General features: G+C 40.7%; 2 protein-coding genes across 2 annotated transcripts; one reads left to right on the forward strand and one right to left on the reverse strand.

Annotated features, from left to right (window-relative positions):
- Positions 1-2,722: 2,722 nt before the first annotated feature.
- Positions 2,723-16,481, reverse strand: mthfd1b (methylenetetrahydrofolate dehydrogenase (NADP+ dependent) 1b). The gene is made up of 27 exons (XM_046061865.1): positions 16,249-16,481; positions 13,714-13,798; positions 13,546-13,605; positions 13,374-13,427; positions 12,959-13,095; positions 12,063-12,163; positions 11,794-11,930; positions 11,434-11,545; positions 11,202-11,329; positions 10,747-10,844; positions 9,775-9,948; positions 9,035-9,171; positions 8,905-8,951; positions 8,699-8,806; positions 8,527-8,601; positions 8,329-8,431; positions 7,639-7,715; positions 7,310-7,450; positions 7,150-7,218; positions 6,743-6,854; positions 6,407-6,546; positions 5,879-5,920; positions 5,526-5,626; positions 5,018-5,195; positions 4,569-4,676; positions 4,263-4,415; positions 2,723-3,538 (listed from the first exon to the last, which is right to left on the reverse strand). Exons 1-27 carry the CDS (start codon positions 16,284-16,286, stop codon positions 3,449-3,451), a joined length of 2,805 nt encoding a protein of 934 aa, XP_045917821.1. The 5' UTR covers positions 16,287-16,481; the 3' UTR covers positions 2,723-3,448.
- Positions 16,482-16,674: 193 nt separating this feature from the next.
- Positions 16,675-19,972, forward strand: lg11h14orf28 (linkage group 11 C14orf28 homolog). The gene is made up of 5 exons (XM_046061866.1): positions 16,675-16,968; positions 17,210-17,734; positions 18,011-18,100; positions 18,191-18,325; positions 18,748-19,972. Exons 1-5 carry the CDS (start codon positions 16,883-16,885, stop codon positions 18,929-18,931), a joined length of 1,020 nt encoding a protein of 339 aa, XP_045917822.1. The 5' UTR covers positions 16,675-16,882; the 3' UTR covers positions 18,932-19,972.
- Positions 19,973-22,500: the final 2,528 nt, after the last annotated feature.

Genomic DNA, 22,500 nt, shown 5'->3' on the forward strand with positions numbered 1-22,500 from the left:
CTGACATGCACTGTGAGCTGTAAGGTCTTATATAGACAGGTGTGTGGCTTTCCTAATCAAGTCCAATCAGTATAATCAAACACAGCTGGACTCAAATGAAGGTGTAGAACCATCTCAAGGATGATCAGAAGAAATAGACAGCACCTGAGTTAAATATGAGTGTCACGGCAAAGGGTCTGAATACTTATGACCATGTGATATTTCAGTTTTTCTTTTTTAATAAATTTGCAAAAATTTCTACATTTCTGTTTTTTTCTGTCAAGATGGGGTGCTGAGTGTACATTACTGAGAAATAAAATGAACTTTTTTGATTTTTGGAAAATGGCTGCAATGAAACAAAGAGTGAAAAATTTAAAGGGGTCTGAATACTTTCCGTACCCACTGTAGCATAATACTGCTGTTTGACATAACTTCTGACTACACCAAATAGTTTTTAAAAAAGGTCAGTCCTAAGGCATTTATTAGTTTCTGATGGGGGGCAAACAGTTCCCAAAAACTACTGTATCTCTGAACTCACACATGTAGGCTATTTTATGTGATCTCCTTTTGATAACTAATGCAATAAGTGATGTAATATTGTTTCACTTCTGTTCACTGAGCCTCCCCTGAAACGCCCCTCTAGGGAGTCCCGCCTCACACTTAAAATAAATAAAATAAAATAAATAAAACCCCTTGATTAGACCTTTCTGAGCACTGCTGTCTGATTCATCCAGTGTTAAATATTTATGGCAGTACATATCATACAATATCTTACTCTCCAATAAATGTCTATTTTAAAAAAAAGTTAGTGTCCAGTGTAGTTAGTGGATATTTTCAAAAACACACAACAAATGACATTCACTCAAATTTTTGAAGTTTTACATATTTCTATCAATTAAACACATTTCAGCTGACGACAAAATGCATGCATGTAAAAGTGACAAAATTTATGGCGACTAATCTATCGCGGTAGATTTACCTTACTTACACGGTCTGTGGCACACCTTTGCAAAAAATTGCCAACCCCCTCAGAACACTAATCAGCCACCAAGGGTGTAGAATTTTATTGGGGCGGGAAAAATCCACCCTTGAGTAGCGTTTACAGATATAGTTTTTACTATAGATGTTTGGTGTAACTTGGGAGTGAGCAGGCCATGTGACTGTAGAAAGTAACCTAATATGAAGTAGGCATTCAGAAGGAGGAGGTTCGGGCGGGTGCAGGTCTTTCTTCCTCTCCTGTAGAGGAGCACAACAGCAGATGGAGGGAAAGAGAAAGCCCATACATTCTTTCAGAGTTTAGAGTAATGTGCCTAAAATCAGTTTCAGGGGCAACCCCCACCTCCCCATGTACTCTGATAACCACTATAGGCCTAGTCTACATCCTCTAGCCTACAGGTTCTCATTCCTATCCAGAAGGTGAACCGTAGATGTGTTTTCATGTCAGTTTACAAGAATGTTTTTCTAAACACAACAAGAAACTGATTTATATTCAACAGTCTTTCATGAAAGGACAACAATTAATTAATTCAATCACTGTAACCTCTACCTTTCATACAAGGTAGGTTGAGTGGGGAATTATTTTCTTTCTTGCAATAGGGTTTCCCCTCAGAAACAGTTGAAGTGGTAGCATCCGGAACGGATGTGTTAAAGTGCTATTTTCTAGTTTGCCATCTTAACAGTCATCTTAAGACGACCATTCCCTGCTCCCAGGAGGAAAAAACCTGCTGCATTTTTGCTTTTCTCTGCTAATCAGGCAAAAACCTGTAGTGTTTTTAATCAAATTCAAGGAGGTAGAGTTTAGGAGGGATGGTCCCTAATATCCAGTGACTACTGGTAGCAATAATTCTGATCAAAAGAATTAAATCCAACCACTGTCCATTAGCATTTAATCCATGTATTTGGTACATAAATTGTTAACAACTCTTGTTCTCTACTAGGAGTCCAATCTGGTTTTCATATTTTGAAAGATTATGTCCTCTCCCCTCATATGCCTCAGTCCGCTGCTTACCTTTTTCAGACCTTCAGCCACTTGATTTCTAAAAATCTCCAGCTGAGTTGTTTTATTGTCCCCACCAACAGTGACATGAAATATCCCCCTTTAAAAATAGGAAAATTTCCCAAATAATGCCATATTGTTATCATTAAATGCATTTTAGAAGCCATTTCCTGATTACTGTGTGATTTTTAGCTGAAAAACCTTCTACAGTCATTTTGCATTTGTGCAGTTTGTTCCCAGCATGTGATCACACAGCATCAGCAGTCAAGCAGCACTTGTACAAATGATTCAAAGATGTATTTGTCACATACTACATAGGCCTATTTGTGTGCAGTGAAATGTGGTATACTCTAGATGATGCGCTGAAAGGCTAATGTGCAATAATAATAATAATAATTTAAATATGAGGGGGAAAGAAGGCAACAACAGTTAAAAGAGAAAAGTAAAAAGTGAATTATAATATATATAATTATTATATATAAATGTTAAAGTCAATCTTTTCAGTTCTTGATCGTGTTAAAAAAAAAAAAAACATTTCACATTTATAGGCAGTATTCAATAAGAAAAGTGTACACCCGCACAGGCAAAGTCAGACCATTATCCTGATGGTCTGAGGGAATAATAAAACTAATACTGACTGCAAAGGAAGGCATGGAAGTGGTAGAATAATGTGACAGACAGCAAATTGTAATTTCTAAGATCAGGTTCAAGAAATACAGTACAAAAAAACATCTCACATTTCAGAAATGGGTTTGATATGTGGCTTCAAGGACACTTTATTTGACCACTGATTTACAACAACATGACACTTTCCCAGTAGTGGCGACTGCTCCAGCTAGGTTAGAGAGGATTCAGTTCGAAAACAAGACAGGCAAAATAGGAAATTTGACAATAGACACAAGATTGTTCAGAAATAAAATATAAAACATTTTGTAGGGCAGCATTATTTTTATGTTCAGACCTTTTTTGTAATAGATTTTTTCCAAAGCACACACAATTCAGTGGATTGTTAAAGTCAACGGCCTGGAGGAGATGCTCATTTTGTAGTGAACACAAAATATACACAACTAGTTACCACAAGCCTCCAGATCTGCCACTTAAGCATCTAGGATTATTATTGCCACTGGAAAATACACGTGGGGCTTGTTTATGTGCAGAGAGCAACGTAGCTGTAAGAATTGTCAATAGGACATGTCCCCTTTACAAAAGGTCTATCAATCAATCTCAGGGGGATGAACTGTTCTGTGATTAATTTTCTTGATTTACCCTTCAGCAGCCATCTGGGCAAAGCAAATCAATTATTTACAGATATCAGTGAGAGGGAAAAAACGACAGATGAGCTCGAAGCGTTTCTAGTTATTAGTACATCACATTTCATTAAGGCTCAGTTAGCACCCGAGCCTGCTAACTCCAGTATGAGATTGGCATCTGTATGTATTCCTTCCTTACCATCATACAGTGCAGAGCCCTGCTTCAGAAGAGCCCGTTGACCTGTTCCGTCTCAGGGTCAAGGTCAATGTCGTAGAAACAAGGCCTGGTGGGCAGACCTGGGATTGTGGGCATCTAGGAGGAACAGCAAGTGAAAGAGGTTTATATAATCCCCATCATAAAAGACATTATATCAAAAAAGGTAACTTCTGGTATACTGTACACACATACAATGCAGCCTTTGAGCCAAGCAAAAGAAACAGACACAAACAACTTCTGCAGAGATACATGATGAATTTCAGGTGATGCCACGAGACTTATTACTAATTTTAAATGCATCGACAATGAAATGCATCTCCTGTACAGCAGGGTTAGATTTAAAGCTGAAATTATTAGTTGTTTAATGTATTATTATTATCATTGTTATTATACAAACAACTTTTTCAACTGATGTATTGTTTAAATCAATTATGGAAAAAAGTAAAGTATTTGCTGGTTTTAGCTCTGCCAATGTGAGGTTTTGTTGTTTTAATTTTCATTCTTTGGGTTTTGGACAAACATCACCTTTAAAGCGTGACGTTGTCACACTGATTACAGCAGTGCGTGTTTACAACAAAGCTGACAATGTGCGATGCGTGGTAATTATTTTAATGAAAATATTGAAAGACAGCGGTGTTGAGTGAATACAAGTCACAGTTTGTTTTTATTAATAGGATTTTTCTCTACATAAATGCAGAAAATCCAGTTTTGTACATTTTGATGTGATACCTTTAATGCCTCCCAGACGTGAATCTGCTGCGAAACTGTGCAAAGCAAACAGGTTTTTTAAAGTTTTGTTCCGACATTAATGAAAGCTTACCGTGCCAACCAGCGGGTACAGAAAGCCAGCGCCCACACTGGCTCGGATGTCTCTGATTGGCAGGATGAAACCTTTGGGCACACCCTTCTTGTCTGCCTCGTGAGATAGTGACAGGTGAGTCTTAGCCATGCAGATTGGCAAATTGCCGAAACCCTAAGGGGAGAAGTGGGAACAAAGAAAAAAAAGTTAGATCTTTTACAAAGGGCCTACTAGAGTATTCTCCTTTCACTAATGATGATAAACAAAACAGCCAACAGTCCTGACAAGATACATGAAAGAAACTAATCGGCTAGGAGAGATGCTGACCTGCTTGGTGTAGAGCTCCACCTTGTGTTGAGCCTCTGGGAGAAGTTCAATATCATCAGCTCCGTAGATCTTCTGGGCGATTATTCGAATCTTTTCAGCAATTGGGAGCTAGAGTGGAATTAGCAATATACACACTGCTGTCAGTGTAGTCCTTAAATTGACATGTTGGCCCACTAACGCCAAACAAACAAAATGTTAGGGCCCAAATATAGGAGGCCATTTTCTCTGAGCAACTGGATGCATGTGCCAGAGGGCATTTCTCAGTGGATGTGAACTACTTTTTTTTTATCCTAAGTATGGCTGACATTTTTATTCTCCTTTACAGACATTTACAAATATAATAACATAAATGTTTTCTGGCAAATTCATTCACATACTTAACCTCAACCAATTTTGAAATACCTAGTGAATAGCAAAACGAACAACAGAAAATGCAAATGACCCCATACCTCCAAATCATAGAGGAACTTGAAGTTGCTGGGGGCCCCAGAGGCCCTCTGGACAGCCTGACCCAGGGCCACCGCACCGGCTCCACCCTCGGCCCAGTGGGAGCAGCGCACAGCGTCGAAGGCTCCGGCAGCTTTGGCCATGGTGCAGACCAAGTCCAGCTCGGCCTCAGTGTCTGTCCTGCAGAAGGGGTCAGAGCAGCAAAAATGCATTGGAGATCAACAGACACAGACGCTTTCATCCAAAAGGAAACGAGGGAATTCGACAGCCTCAAATTTGTGCATGTAAACATCCAGCAGACATTGAGCAACATTAGCATTAACTGCCGAGTTGGTTGATAATCTCTAAAAGACACCCTTTTCACATTGGACATGGTTATTTGATCCATTATTAATAAAAACAATATTGACAGTGGAGGTTTAAGTGAAATAAAATAAATAAAAGTTCTCTATATCTGTGTGTGAAATGGATCATTTGTCAATTTCTACTGTGTTATCATCCATCACTTACTTGAAAGCATTGACCGCCACCACCACTGGTACGCCAAAGTGCTGTGCATTCTCTATCTGCTTCCTCATGTTGCTGCAGCCCTTCTGAAGCAGCTCCAGGTTCTACACAAACACACGTTTAAATAAGCTTATGAGAAGGTAGTTAGCAGCAATTCTCAGTCCACATATAATGCTTATAAAAGGTGTTGCTTTAACAAAGATTTTAAATTTGAGGTGCTGTGCGGCACCTCGTGCGGAATTGTCTTAGGCCCTCGGTAAAACCTAATAAATACACAACGTTGATTACCTGATGTTAATTTACACGATTAAGTTAAAATAAAAACCACACTTTGGTAGGCTGTGTTTATGCATTACCTCCTCAATGTATTCCTTAGGCAGCGGCATCCCAGCAGTGACCTGAACAAAAAGAAAAAAAAAATGTAATGTGAATTTGAACAACTGAAAAGAGAGAGAGGAAATGTGGGAGGGGGGAGAGAGAGAGGGGGGTGACATGCAGCAAAGGGCCACAGCAAACCCAGGCGGCTGCAGACTTTAGCCTTGTGCATGGGGCACATTCTCTAGCAGGTGAACCGTTTCCCTCAACTGTTGGGTTCAGGATCATTAAGAAGCTAACAACTGCATGAATGAAGAGGTGAGTTATTGCTTTGCAATTACACTCCCAGCAGTGTGCTTTCCCTGAGGGAGGGTGAGACATTGTTTTGTGCAGAGGAAATACTTATTGTGCTGATGTTATCTTCAGACTTAACAATGGAGAAATGAAAATATCACATAAAATTAAACATAAAAAATGTAAAAGCACATGTTTTTTGTTTTCTAAATAAAAATCACTAAAGTAAATATTTTGTTATTAGGATGCTGAGGGGAAAACTTGAGCAAACTCACTGTTGGTCCTCCTCCGTGCATCTTCAGGGCTCGGACAGTGGCCACCAGCACCACAACGTGGGGTCTCAGGCCTGAGTAACGGCACTTGATGTTGAAGAATTTCTCCATGCCAATGTCAGCACCAAAGCCAGCCTCCGTCACTGTTGGGAACAATTGACAGGGGTTGGGAGACAAAGAGAACAGTAACAAAATGACAGCTGTGAGAAATATCTAATAGAATCTAATATCTGCCATCTGCTGCCACCTACCGTAGCACTGCAGTACCAGATCAGGCATGAAAAAGTAAATATTGATGCAAACATGCCAAGATAGAGACATTTTCTCAGCTCAGCTTACCTACAAAGCCCTCAGGTCCAACCAGCTTCAACGCTATTTTATCAGCCAGGATGGAGGAGTTGCCATGGGCGATGTTGGCAAACGGGCCAGCGTGGACAAACACAGGGGTTCCCTGTGGATTCAGACAACACACATGTGACACAAAACCCATAACTCAATGCAATGTCACCCCTCTGGCACACACGAGGTTTGGATCACAAAAAGATTTAGCAAAAAATAAAAAGGAGCCACAACAACAAACAACCAGAACATCTGAACTTTCAAAGCTTGTAAGATTTTTTTGTTAGTCTAAAACTATAAACACACATGTTCCTAACCTGATTAAAGTTCTAGGTGCTCTCACACGGTCTTTGGTGTGTAAAGTTCTTTTGAGAGGAACTGTAAAGGTAAGCGCGTGTTTCACCCACCTCCAAGGTCTGCATCAGGTTTGGCTTGATGGCATCCTTCATTAGCACAGCTAGAGCACCACTCACACCCTACAGAGAAATACATTACATTATAGGAGGCTGGTTTCCACAATACTTGATACAGAAGGTCCCGTCATGAAGGAGACTCCAGACTACTGACCAGGTCCTCGGTGGTGATGGGCTGTCCGCTGCGGCTGGTGGCCACGACCATCTTGGCCAGACGCTGGCGCATGTCCGCCAGGCTGCTGGTGAGGGCGAGCACCGCCATGATTTCACTGGCCACCGTGATGTCAAACTGGGCCTGGAGGACGGAGAGAGGGAATGTCCCCTTATCATTAACAACAATGACTGGCACAAGCAGAAAAGCTAAAAGCGCTGAAATCTGCTTTCTGAGATTAACTTTTTTTTTTGAGTCCTATCCTCAAGGACTTTAGTTTTGTTGTTAAATGAATTACATGTGTATTATAGATGTGGAGCTTATCTCTTTACCTCTCTCGTGTGTCCCTTCTCAGTTGGTGACTGGCCGATTGTGACCTTCCTCAGGAATCGATCATTTGTATCCAACACTGATTTGACACAAGGACCACCACATTTTATTAGCTGTATATAAAGTCTGGGGCTCATTTATAAAACTGACTAATGATCAATTTTGATCTTAAGTAGGACTTATGCAGAAAACTACATATAAGTAGTTATTAAAACCTTACTTGGGCGTGGAAATTATCTTTAAACAAAGTCTAGACTTGATGTAAGTAATATCCCTGCTGGTTGTGCAGGGGTGTTGCAGTTGCCCTGTTGTGAACTTTGCATTAGCTTCATTGAATAATGTCATCAATGTGAACAATTACCAAAAAGATGCGAGGAATTAATTGAGAGACACTCCCAAGCTAAGTGTTTGGCTTTTTTTTGTCCACCCTTTATTTAGTTAGTTTATTTAACCTTTTATTTATTCTGGGAAGTTGAGATTTATAGATCACAGGCACCAGGCGCGTAAGTTACTAATGTGCTTCTAACCTGCGTAAGCGAGGTTATTTAAGGTCAGTATCTTTTAGCAATCGAACGCAAGCACACCTGTCTGAAATGATCTTAAAAATAAGTTACAGTTAAAAACTGAGAATCCCTGGTCAATACACTCACATGCATGCAGCAAATTTAATGAGGCGTCTCAGGTGTTCATACCTCTCTGCCAGGTGACAGAGCTTGGTTCCATGTCCAGGCGGGCAAAGCGGGTGATCTCTTCTTCAGTCAGAGCGGAGGGATCCGTCTTTTCTATGCCCAGTTTCTAAACAAATGCAGAAAACTTAAATGTCAGATGTGTGCTGTACTTTGGACTGTGAGTCAAGTCAAAACTTACAAGTCTGTGACACGATCACTTACTTTCAGTCTGTTGAGCTGGATGGGAGAGAATGTCCTCTGTCCTCCACTGAGCGGGACCAAGCGGTTATACAGAGCCTAAAGATGCACACAGAGATCATGATAATAGTTACAATCCATTAATTAACTTGCAAAAGTTGGATTTTTTTAATACATCACTGAACGGAGTACCAACCTTGTCAGATTGTGTAGCCTCGTGGAACATGCGAGCATCGATGGCAGCAGCCACCAAGTTGTTGGCAGCAGTGATGGCATGAATGTCACCGGTGAGATGGAGGTTAAACTAAAATGAACAAATTAAATAATTAATTAATTAAATGCAATTCAGCATTTGTATTCTTATACAAGCAGCACAGTTTTTAACTTGAACCAGCATTGTACCTCTTCCATTGGAATGACCTGAGAATATCCACCTCCCGCAGCACCACCTGTAGACAGAAGACAAAACTACAGATTCATACCAGCACACCTGTGCAACCAGTCACTGGGTGTGCATTATTCCAAAGCTCACCTTTAATGCCAAACGTGGGTCCCTGAGAGGGCTGTCGGACACAAGCAAACACATTGAGCTTCATGTGGGCTCCCAGGGCCTGGACCAGGCCGATGGTGGTGGTGCTCTTCCCTTCACCCAGAGGGGTGGGTGTAATTCTGCAGATAGAAAATCTCCATCAGCAGGGCCAGAGATGAACCAAGCACCAAATGACAATAGAATTTGGCTTTGGCATTTTAAAATCTGCTGCATGGCACGACAAAGCATGAACTTGGTTAGCTGTGTAAAGTTGCCAGGTGATATGAAAAAAAGTAGCATTACAAACACAGGTAGGGATGTTGATGTTAGTATATACACTGTAACAACATCTAACAGCAAACATAGTAACAAAATCACATAAAATCATAAAATTCTTTTCATGGATTGACCTGCTCGGCAAAGTAAAAGTCTGGATTAAATGGTTCTATATTGCTTATAACATTCTATTAAGATAATAAATAGCGCTACTGTTTTTGCCCAGCATTGATCAACTGTAAAGCAATAAATTATCACACACTGCCAGATTCTAGAACAGAAAAAAAATATATTGTAAATAATAAACTGATTTGACTTCTTAAGTTGACTTTTGGAGGTCAACTTAACCAGCTCTTGGCAGGTGACATTTTTCTGACACTGTCAGCATATCATTATGTACAAACTGAAACTTAAAAGTATAAAATAACACATTTTCCCACAGCATATAAAAAGTGCTGACAGCATACCCAGTGACCACCACATATTTGCCGTCTGGCTGGGCCTGCAGGCGTTTGATGATATTTAGCTGGACCTTGGCCTTAGTCTTGCCATAGAGCTCCACCTCATCACAGAGCAGGCCCACCTCTCTGGCTAGACGGTCGATGGGCTTGGGCACACAGGAGCGGGAAATCACGATGTCACTGTTCATAGAGACAACGCACAAAATCACTTATTGTTAAATAAATGACCGCTATCAGGTACGTGGGAACCTAACACTGACATACAGAAGACCGAAACTCGTAAATACTTTAGTAAAAAGTAATTTCTTCTTCAGATTGTAGAAAGTACAATATAAATCTTGAATACGAAGGATTTGGAGTCAGAATGCAGGATAGCAACATTTCTCCAGGCATCAGTCTTTAAACCTTTCATACTAAGATCCTCCTGATTGGGTGATGCTTCTGGTTGGCTAATAATAAACTCAGACACAGAACTTTGTCATTGGTGTGATGTTGAGGTATGCATCGTGTGTCATTACGCTACGAAACTATCCCCTACTTTCTGGCATCAGGGCTCCAATGTCCAGTATTGATGCTCTCATCCTCTTCCTCACAAAAACACAACTCTGGTCATGTCAATCTTCTTGTATGTTCAGGGCAGAATGACTGTTGTCTTTTTAAATGCTGGTGTGCTCGACTATACTTCATATCATCAGTGCTTCATATTTTCTTATGATTTAACTTAACACACACAGGTTTTGCAAGTAATACGTTTGCTTGGATTAAAACAAAACACAGGTAGGTATTTAGCCCTGATTATTCAAATAACACAATTTCCTTCAACAATGTAAGCACACTGTTCAAACGTGAGGCAAGCCATTAAACCAGCTCGTCTGTGGATTATTGAATTTAACAAATCCTTCCATGACAAGTTAACGGAGCACATGACTATCAAGAAAAGGGTTAGGGTTAGAGAAGGGGGAAGGTAAGGAGACAAACCTTGGCACCGGCTTCTGGAGGCTGAGTTTGGTGTAAGAAATGTTCCACATCCCTGGTTGATGGCTCTCCAGGAAACGCTTTGCACTCAATACGGTGTTCTGCACACACACACACACACACAATCTTTTAAGATCTAGGTTACATCAGACAAAAGAAATAATTCATTGATGTCTTTTTTCAACCATATATACTGTGTTAATACATAATAAAATTATGCTTGCAGTGAAAATAAGAAAATGTCTTGAAGCTGCAATAAAAATGCACTTGCTGCAGCACTGAAGCAAATCGTGACAAAATAACTCAAAGAGCAGATTTAATCATGAATTAATAATATTTATTCGTCAGGTCTGATAATTACTGTGATGTATACAACACGCCCCTGACACTTTCTGAAAAAGCTCAATTAATGCAAACATTAAATTCAGCTCAGGATGCAGTCTCCGCATTGACCTTACCGCCATCAGCATGGCCACAGTCATGGGTCCTACACCACCGGGTACAGGGGTGATGAAGCCGGCCTGCTCCTTGGCTGAGGCGTAGTGGACATCGCCCACCACCCGCTTCCCGCTTGGTTTAGTCTCATCTGAATCCAAAGAAAAAGAGTTAAATACCACACAATCCCCTATGACTTCAACTGATTAACCTCCAAAGTAGACTGAAAAGCTTCAGGAGAGTGCAGAGTCCAACCTGGTATGTGGTTGATGCCACAGTCGATGACCACCGCTCCCTTCTTGATCCACTCTCCTTTCACCATCTCTGCTTTTCCGATGCCGACAACCAGGATGTCTGCTTTGCCCACCTGGACAGAAACAGCAATGGACATGAATGTTTTAGGAATAGAAGACTACCATGTGTAACAATGGTGCTAGGCTTGGTGGACATTCATTTTATGAGAGTTAGTAGTCATTTTCAAAATCTGGCAAGACATGTTGTTATTGTTTATGCCACACAAGGGCAGCAGAGATCTTTAATTCCCAATATGTCATCACCAACCAATGCTATCCTGAGACTGTATTGCTGGGTTGGGTGAAGGTGTTACTCTTTTACCTCTCCAGGGAGATCAGCGGTTTTAGAGTGGCAGGTGGTGACGGTGGCGTGGTTCCACAGCAGCAGGTCATGCATCGGTGCACCCACAATCTTACTGCGCCCAATCACTACCGCTCTCTTCCCTGCCACAGACACACCTGCAGAGAAGCGGTCGGGCCGTCAATTCATTTTGGCCTTATTCAGTTCTTTGTCATATTATTATTATTGTGCAGCACAGACACTGATTTGCTGGCCAACAGATGTTTCAGGGTGTCAGTTGTTGCATTTACCAGTCTGTCTGATTAACTCCATGCAGCCATTCGGTGTGCAGGGGATGAAGCAGTCACCCAGGTCCCCACGAGACAGCTTCCCCGCATTTATGCTGGTCAGTCTGTAAACAGCCCGGAACACATTGAACACTGCAAATTAAAGGTTCTGTAAATGAGATTCTGAACATTCCCTCCCTCTGAGTTTGTGTGTTGTCATTCAAACTTCTTCATCTTCATCTCTTTTTTTTGGTAGCCAGTCTGGGCGCTCGTGCACGTTAGTGCATGTGACACCCAAGCTGTGAAGCTTTACATATACAATGGATGTTTGTATTGTCATCTAACGCCAGTTTTGGTGAGTTTTGTTTTGTTCCTGTCCAGCTTGAATGAAGTGTGTTCAACAATGATCCTCTTGGTACAATTATTTTTTCAACAGTCTAGTGGCTGGTCTAAAAAGGTCTCTCTAGGGATCCTTTCCATAATGTCTCATGTTGCACTTTCAGTGGATGTAGGCTACTTTGACGGGTGCATTTGTCTGCAAGGATTAAATTGTAGCCATTGCAGCCCGTTTCACAGTTACCCGCTGAGGCATAGAGCCAGAATATTTCAGTGATTTATGGTTTGTTTAGACTACACCAGAGCTGGTGATTGTTGGAACACTGGAAAGACTAACAAAGACGGTGTTTGTGAGTTTTATTTTGTTTCGGTCCAGTTGGAATTAAGTGTATTTTATGATGATCTGCAAGGTTAAATTCCAGTTTTTCCCTCAATGGAGTCTGGTGGGCCATGGCACCCATTTGTTTTTTTACGAGGCGCTGGTGCTCCAGTGCAACACTTAGTGGCAGTGAATTTCACATACAGCTCCTTTAAGGAATTCTAACAATTAATATGACCGAGTGAGATTTTTTTTTTGTGCCTACCCATCAACATCCTTCTCTGGGGCCACGGCGTTGGTGACCTTCTCTGTGTCCATCTTGTGGATAGAATCTAATGGCAGCTGCACGATGAGGCCATGGACAGACGAGTTCTCATTCACCTCTGTGATACTGTGAAGAACCTACAGACAGACAGAGAGCTTTTACCCCTCAGGTACTTTCGGTTTGTCATTTACGAAACCTTGTTTCGTTATGGCACCAATAGCACCCCATATCCCACAACCATGTTGAGTTTTAAAACATCAGCTGTGAAATTTAGGGATCTGTGGGCATGTCAGAGGTTGCACACCTCGGGAGGTTAACTGCTTGGAAATTGGTAGATGCGCCTTATCCACTGCGCCACCCCACAAATAGACAAATAAAAGACTGGGCTATGCTAATACTTCAAATCCAGTCTCACCTCCTCTTCTGTTGCAGTCTTGGGAAGTCTCATATGTGTGGCATTTATTCCAATCTGTATACAAAGAAGAAAAGATTAGGCCATAAAGTGTACAGTAGAAGTATGGTGTACATACTGTGTATAAATCCCTTGAATATAAAAAAAAGAAATAATTAAAAAAAGGTCTTTTTGCCTCTGCTGCTGCCTTCAACTTCATGCTGATGTACAGGTTTGAATCATCGCGGTCTCCAACCTGCAAAGACACACAGCATCACTTTGCATGTCTGTATGACTATCCATGCAGGGGCAAAACTAGTGAACAAAACATCCACAAAATGAGCTTTACACGTCTTATATTTACCTGTAAAACTACTAGACCAGGTCTGAAGTTGGGGTCCTGAAGCTTCATCTGCTCCACATCCTTCTTTAGACGCTCCCTGACCTGCCTGAGAACACAACACAACAGAATAAAACCCAGCTGTATTTTTTTATCTCTATGCAGTGACAGGTGCACCATTAAAATAGGAAAGGGATAGGACCTACGGTGCTCAAGCCACAGGCCAAATTCTTTTCTTTCCTTTGGTTACAGATTTTCTGCCCAAATACGTGACATCTGGCTATCTCATTGTGAAATCGGTAATCATTTTCATTGCAGAGCCAGGTCCTTATCTTTATTGTTATACGTTTAATGGTTTGGTTATAGCACTTTTAGCTCAACTGTTCCCATAACACATAGATTAAGCAAAGTCAACCAATCAAAGATAAGACAGACAACAGGGACACAAAGTTACTGGACTTTAACTCAGAGTGATTAGAATCTATTTTAAGATTTATCATGTCTGTCTTAACAAAGCTCAACTCTGATTGCATTTCTTTTGTGTTCTATTCACACAATCACACAACTAATCAGCTTTATTGACCTGAGAAAAAGAACAGAGCTACTGAAAAATCTACACAGACTGTTTGTGTTTATCACACAGTCTTTATGCATCACATGAACTTCATTGGCAGTGGTGATGGGATGCACCATGTGATTACTATTGATTATGGATGCATGGAACAATGGAGGGACAACAGACTTAACAGTGTTTGTGGCCTGGTGTCTGTGGCAAAACTAGTGTTTTATATTCTAAAATGTTTGTCCAAAGGTTCATAGCATCCTCTGAAATCCTTAATCAAAACCATGGATGATGTTAATGCTTTCATTTCCCATTACAAACACCAGGCATAAGACAAAGACAATAACATTTCAGCCCTTCTAAAGGTTAGGATGCAGAGGAAAACAATGACAAAATACATATTTTAATACATAACATGTAAATAAATAATATAAAACTTAGACTTGCTATTTAAACTTTGTTATTTAGGTAGATTTGTTTTACATATGACCTGCACTATGCTGCTTTTTATTTTTTCACCCAGGGATAAACAATAAAAATATACATCATCGCCAGACTTCATAAAAACAATCATTATAACATATTGCACAGCAATCCACAATCACAATGGCAGCTCATAAAATGGCATGTAGATCTTAATTTGAGGTCACTGATTAACAAAGGTCATATTCTAATAAAAGCTCAAAGCCTTTCTATTTTACTCAGCCTACTCTACCCAGTAATAGCTAAAAAACAAAAAACAAACTATGCTTTGCATTTAAATAGCATTATTTAGATTTTTTTTAAATTTTTCTTAATTTACATCGACAGTTATTGTTCTAAATGGGGGAGGGTTGCTGTGTTCTTCCATCTTTTATTTTCACTCGATTTAAAATGGTTTAAATAAAAAAAATAGTTTAACTTTTAAATGTTTTTCTCTTGTATTGACTGAACTTTGGCATTTTTAAAAATTGTAAATCTTTCACCTAGAAATGAAGTTGCCTTGCCTAAACAATGTATGTACATTCATACAAATCACTTGTCCAGATTAAATCAATGGCATGTCAGCTTTCGTCAAACTTCAGCGATAATAAATGTATAGCCTCCTGCTGAAGGCCCAGCAGATCTGCGATTTGTGTTGCATTAAATAATTGAACGAATGAGTACTGTGAGGGGCAGTTAACAGGGTGCAGGCTGCCATGTCTTGTGACAAGCACATGCAACTAAATGTACTGCACTTCGTTGTCTCTTTGCCAAATATAGTTTGCTCTTACACCTGCCTCCCCCTGCCCAAACTTTTGGTAATAACCAATATTTGGATTAATTCAAAAGTATTAAAAACATAAGAAATGCATTTGCAGATTGTACTCAAATATGAAAACAGTGACAAATGCAGGATTAGAAAAAAGTTTCACCACTGTCAGTCTCACCACTTGAGAACACTGGACCAATAGGACAAAGATCATATCACCACAGCTTCTTACATAATGCTGCACGACTTGCAACCATCCAGTTTTGAATGATCCAACCTTATGAATTACCGTCAAATTGTAAATTTCACAGACAAAAGTCATTACATTTAGTGAAAAAACATTTAGACATATATGACTTAGACCCATCTACGCAACTGTAAGAAAACAAATATCCCATGCAAACTTGAGAAAGAGTCCACTGTGATTTCATAGCTGGTTATCCACAAGTAACGTTAATAGTGAAAACCGCTGGCACACTTCATTCACGTGGATAGCATCATGTGCCACCAATTCAGTGACTGAGTTATGAAAATCGTTTTCTCCTTGCAAGACCAGTGTCTTTAAATACATAACAGTTGCATGGAAAATATGCATAAGGCTGGATCATGTACAGAAGTTAGTGGTGACTCAAGTGTGAATCAGATGGATAGTTAGCTGCCTAACGTTAGTTAGCCAGTAAACAGACACGTTTCTTCAGGCTAGTAACTTAAACCAACTCGGTTATGTGAGCATCCACAAACGTGCTGGATACAATATGATACTTACGCCGAAACCTCTTTCCCACTAATGATCTGAGCCGACATCTTTTGGTGCTGAAAGTCCGTGTTGTAGGGGTGCTGGTGTGTCTGCGGCACACTCACTGCCTGACGAGAGGAGCGCGGCGAGTAGTGTCAAAAAGTTAAGTTTATGGCAAATAAAGCGCTACCGCCGAAAGAGAGCGTATTAACTTTCAGGAATTGCGGCGAGCGTAAAACGTAGCGTCGCTGCTGGGCATGACGGGCATGACGACGGAGAAGTACGGCTCTGGGCGGGGCTATTGGCAGACTGTTAACACTGACAGCCAATCATATACCTACTACCACACGTTAGAAGAACCTCAAAGCCAATAGCATTCCCAGTTTTGCTACACCACCCACGGGAGGGTGGGTGAGTGGGCGGGACTTCAGAGGACGTAATTACGCCGAGGATCAGCAGAGGGCAGCACTGTATTTACACACCGCTTAGATTATCCGTCACAAAAAACACAGCTGTGTTTATATGGGCCCAATTTGACGTTTGATCGGGATCGTTTTGATTCATCACCATTCAGGTACTCACCAGAAAGTGCTAGAAAATACTATACTCTGATATCTGGCTTTAAGTCCGATGTAAGTGAAGACATGAAGAAACACAGAGAGCTATGGAGAGTGGATTCTGTGTTTTGAGCGACAACGAAGACCTCCAAACGCTAATATCAAACACCGAGAACAAACTCCTCTTCGAAAGGTAAATTCATAGCCGCTGCTAATTTTGTTAAGATGTGCTTTTGGGCTATGTGTATTCCCTGGAGGACAACTGGGCAATACTGGTCAATGCGTGGCTTGTTTTGTTATTGCAAGCTAACTTACGTCTGTTTGCGTAGCCTCTATTAACGCTAGTGGTAACGCCGCCGTCTCTTAAAATTATACAGTCCATGTCCATCAGCGTTCAAACCAGCTCATCTGCTAACTCATGTGTGTCTCTTTAGGTCGAAGACGCTATTTGAAGAAATCCGTGCCTCCATAAACAACAATGACGAAGAGGACCGCTCCTTCTGGAGGCCTGTGCTCCCGTGGGGTGGCGTCTTTACCATCAAGGCAGGACGGAAGGCCATATCCTGCACCCCTCTGTACGTCAAAATCAACCTTAAAAACACTTGCACCATTGACGGCTTTCTCATGATCCTGTATGTGATTCTGCGGGACAACCAGGGCTTTCCCAGGGAGCTGGCAGTCTTCCTGGGCAAACATTTTGTGGAGCATTTCCTCCACCTGATGGACTCCTGTGACTACACCACAGTGAAGATTCTGTGGATCTGGGACAGGATGTCTAAAAGACAGTATCGCTCTGAGATCCACCAGGCGGCCCTGGAGATTGACCTGTTCGGGAATGAGCATGAGAACTTCACAGAAAACCTGGATAACCTCATGTCCACTATGCAGGAGAGTCTTTGCACTAACTGGTGCTGCCCAGCCCGCTTCCAGGAGTTCATCAAGACCACAATCAACATCAGGTATACTGCATACAGGCAGTGTGCTATCCTGATGCTACAAAGGGAACTTGATGCAGGTTTTCCCAGCTTCCTTCTGTGAACATTAGCAGAGATTCGGTGTGTCAGGGCTTAGACCAGGGTTGTGCCAGTCTTCATCTAGTGTTGTTCTGCAGTGTTGAATTGTCTTTGTACTTGTTTTCTTTTTACAAAGTAGGTCAGTTCTAGTTCCCAAAGTGTTGTTGGATGGTTTACGTGATTTTCATATCTTGTGATTTCACTCCTATGACCTTCCTCTAGCCCACCTCATGAGCTGCCTCACAGAGACCCCATTCAATCAGCCGTGGACGAGTTCTTCTGCCCCAAGCTCCTGCTCTGCTCAGAACTGGGGTGAGACATGAGGAGGGTGTTTGTCATCTTCTATTTCGGTTCAGTCGTACATCACTTCCTTCAAAAAGTGATCCTTATGTTTTTTAACAGGTGTGATGGTCTACGGGAGTTCTCTCAGAGAGTTTTCTGCCATGGACCCCCACCCTTTGTCATTCTCAACATGCAGCAGTGGAAGTCAGAGGAACTGTCCTATGTTCCTTACCATCTGGCTCTCTGCCAGCACAGGTAGGGAGCTCTCCACAGTGTTTCTATTGGCTTGGTATACAGTTCCATGCTTTAGCCACACCGTAGTGCAAGCCTCAAGCCACCACAGTAAATGGAAATCTAATAAAATCCAGTTTTTCTGTTACACAAATAATCTTAGCTGCTGTGTTTAGTTTGTATAAGTTGGAGAATAGAGACATAACTGAGGCAGGAAAACTGCTAGTAGTCTAAGCAATAAGAAATGCAAAAGCAAGATGACTTTCTCCACATCGGCAAACAAGAAGAAAGTTAATTTAAAAAATATTTCTCAGTTGAAAAACAAGATTAAAAAAATAGTTATATATGACATCTAGCACTGAATTTACGTACATTTGTTTCTTTTTTTTACTTTTGAGTATCCTGGACAGTATGAAGAAAACGGTATTAACTCTTTTTCTCCACAGGTACTTACTAGAGGGCGCCACACTCTTCAACAAAGAGGAGCATCACTACTCTGCAGCCTTCCAGATAGACGGCTGCTGGATGCACTATGACGGTCTGAGGAGTGACAATCTGATCCTGCTATACAAGCCACCAGAGTTGCTGCTGCTGTCCTCTCTGGTCTACATTCGCGCCTCTGACAAGTGACCTAGTCTTATCACAAGCGGACACACCGGTGTGGAGTCACACCAAGCACAAGAGTGAAGGCACTGACCACCCATCCTGTGATTATTCTGTCATGACTCCATGGATGGCATTACAGTGTTGTAATATTTCTTTACGTAGCACACCATCACATTTTTTTTTAATGAATTCCTGTCAGCTGTTGCTTCCTCTGTTAGCGGTGTTGAATGGCACATACATCCATTTCACCTGAATGCTTGCAGAGAGCTTACTGAGCAAAATGGAAATTACTTCTCTTCGGGCATGCTTGGAATCCAAGAATATAGTGGACTATAATAGTTCTGGGTTGATATGCATACGTGACAGTATCCGTGAACGATGCACATTGTATGCATATACAGTTACCTGACAGACGAGGGAGATTGATAAGATTTAAAAATGTCACAGTTGTTAAATGGATTACACTGCATTTGCTTTAAAGCAGCCTTGTACCGGAGATGACACTGACTGTATATGACACTACAAGTGTACAATTTTGGCAGTTTAATTTTACATTTATGCATATCAGCCCCTTCCTAAAATGAAATTGGTGCTTTTTCTATGTATTCCATTTACCAATAACCAAACAAGGCCAAAGTCCATGTCAGCTTAAAGTCTTGGTTTTTTTTTTTTTTGTTAAGATGTTTAAATTGGAGGCAAGCATTTGTTACAGTGAGTCAATGTTTAGATACAATGTTCTTAAACTGTATAAAAGGGCAGTGTGAAATCTCACTTTAACTTTCACTACAAGCTTAAATATTACCCGTTTGTCTTGCAGGGCACAAAGCTGGCAGCATGACCATACTGATGCAAGCATTATTACACTCTAGCTCAGCACATTATTGTTAACGAAACAAGAATATGTAGATTTACATGTTTTTTAAAAAATAGTTTTTAACCTCAAAGAATTACAGGTATCACACAGTGCCTCTTCCAAGGAAAGTTTGGAAAAGTGAATCCTATGAAATATAAATCCTTGATCAAGATTTGTCTGCAAAATGCAAATACAAAATATTTTGTACTACACTTGTATTGATTTATTTAGTTGCACTTGTGCATTGCATGGATGGGTATAACAAAAGCCACATAAAAAAGCAGATGTACCTTTTAAGGCAGGCATTTATTTTAAACTGGGTACAACTGCACCACACAAGCAGACTAAAGTGTATGTAAAATGTCTTCAATCAAAACATGATAAAATGTGAAAAGCTACTGTTTCTACACCTAAGGTTATCTTGTACTTCCAGTATTAATCCACAGGATATAAAATTCAAGATAATCACCTTACTCCAGACACACAATGGGAAATGTAAAAGAAGCAGAGTGGTCATTTGGCAAACATTGACATCAGTTTCAAAGGAGTTTTCTTTCAGACACAAACATGAGAGTGGTAGTCCATTGCAGAACAGGTGTTAGTCGTCCATCTGCTTTCTTTTGAACAAGCACTTTGGTGAGAGTGGTGGCAAAACATGACATTGGTTAGGCCATCATAAAAATACGTACAAACTCAATTAGAACATCCCTTTTTTTTCTCTTCTTTTTTTGCAGATTCACGTTTGCAGATTTTCATCAGCATCTCTCCAAAATTCATTAAAGCAGTAGTTACTATACACCTAAGAAATCATGACATCGTACATAACATTGATGCTAGATGAATCATGGCAGCAGCACACAATGACGCCTGCGTCATTTGTGCTGCGGCTGTTGAGTGACTAACACAAGCTAGTACAATAAACAGAGAGCAGAATTGGCAAACAAAACCAGGTTACAGAACATAAACAATACAAATTATAAATACAAAATAAGTCATTCACATCTTTCTGAAATAAAATATTTGCAGAAATACGCTTGGGTTGGTTAATGCGTTACTCTTTCAAAATAAACCAGAAATCAAAAGGAGAGTACTTTATTTAAGGTGATGTAAAACAATCTGCAACAAACTAAATGTCTCACCAACAACATCCCGACCAATTTGCAAGGCAAATGTTGTTAAAAGGTTATCATCTGTAGTGATGGTATCCATTATCATTTTATTAACACGTTAAGTCTAGTGTACATGGGTAAAATGGAAGAGCACATGTCCTGTGTAGTGTTTACAAGACTTGTATGTGGTGCAATCAGCTGAATTGTTTTTGTTGTGTTTTTTTAAAGCTGTTTACATCAAATTTGGCCATTTATTAATAAATTGTGAGCAATCCATCTGAATCTGCCTGAACAAACATAAGCCTTGTAAAAATTAACCAACATGCACAACAAAATGACAACACAAGATGTGTGGTGGGATGAGAGTCAATGATAACATTTTTGTCCACATTACCAGCCAACAGTGTGAATCAACAGACATGCCAGGTGGGGTTCTTTTACAGCAGTAGGAGATGCCTTGGCTTTTTAGAGACAAACACGAAAACATATTCATCCACAGAGAGAACAGAAGTCTTATTGCATTATCTAAATGCCATTGTCCTAAATTAAAACATATGTACAAATTACAATATGTATCAAATAGTTTGGTAAGTGCAATGCAGAGCTTGGTTAAAGTTTCCACTTAAGTGCAAACGTCAGTGCACAAAGCAACTCAAACTAGACTTGAACATCAACAGTGACTCAACAAGACACAAGACACCTAGCCTAGCCTTTAGTAGTCTAGTGCCCCCTCTATTGCTGCACATTGCTTGACCTGGAGTCCCCCACACCCATGGGAGCACTCCGGTTTGTCTCCCAGGACTGGTGACAGTGGCATCATGGCCTGAGTTGGCTTAACACAGCCCTTGGTGCTTTACCATCCATCTCCATATGACAGCATAGAAGATGTTATGCTAATATAGTTCCAATAAGGATGAGAAGATCCGATCCCCCCCCCCCCCCCCCCCCCCCCCGCCAATTGTGGCATACCAGGGAAGAGGTTTCTAGCACTGAAGGTGGGACAGATTGTTTTTTTTTTTTTGTTTTTTTTAAAAAGAGTCATGTTTTGGCACTTCACATGAAGCGGTGAACAAATTACCTCACACCTGAGCTTGCAAGCAAGACCATGGCCATATGAGGATCATATGAGTTGGTGAGTGCAAAGAGCAGGTGTCAGGCCCTATCACAGGCAGAAAAGTCTTGTTCATAATTAAGAGAGTGACTTTGCACTGGGAACAGGCATTGAGATGATAACAACACATGCTCACATCCTGCAACAGGGACAATGTGAGGGAAAGGGAATGCCAGCGAGGACATTTTTTTAAATAAAGAAATTTAAATAAAAACAGACAGTGCTAATTTTTAGAACCACAGCTTCCCTTTCAGTAGGACTATATTTTATTGCATGGTTGGGGCTATTAAATTTTATGTATTTAAATGCACATAAACCAAATAACTAACATCGAACGCAGTAATGTAGAAGAGGCTGACCTAATTGTATGAGGCAACACAAACAGCTGAATCCTGAATCCTAAATATAGCACCAGTTGGTATTGTGTACAGACCAAAGGGTGAAAAGAGGGCCAAGGTCGATTTCAACTATTGTGAAGAGTAGCAAGTGCATGACCTGACCTTAGGAAGATGTAACAGAA

The sequence above is a fragment of the Micropterus dolomieu genome, linkage group LG11 (assembly GCF_021292245.1).
Source record: "Micropterus dolomieu isolate WLL.071019.BEF.003 ecotype Adirondacks linkage group LG11, ASM2129224v1, whole genome shotgun sequence".
In the NCBI taxonomy this organism is placed as follows: domain Eukaryota; kingdom Metazoa; phylum Chordata; class Actinopteri; order Centrarchiformes; family Centrarchidae; genus Micropterus; species Micropterus dolomieu.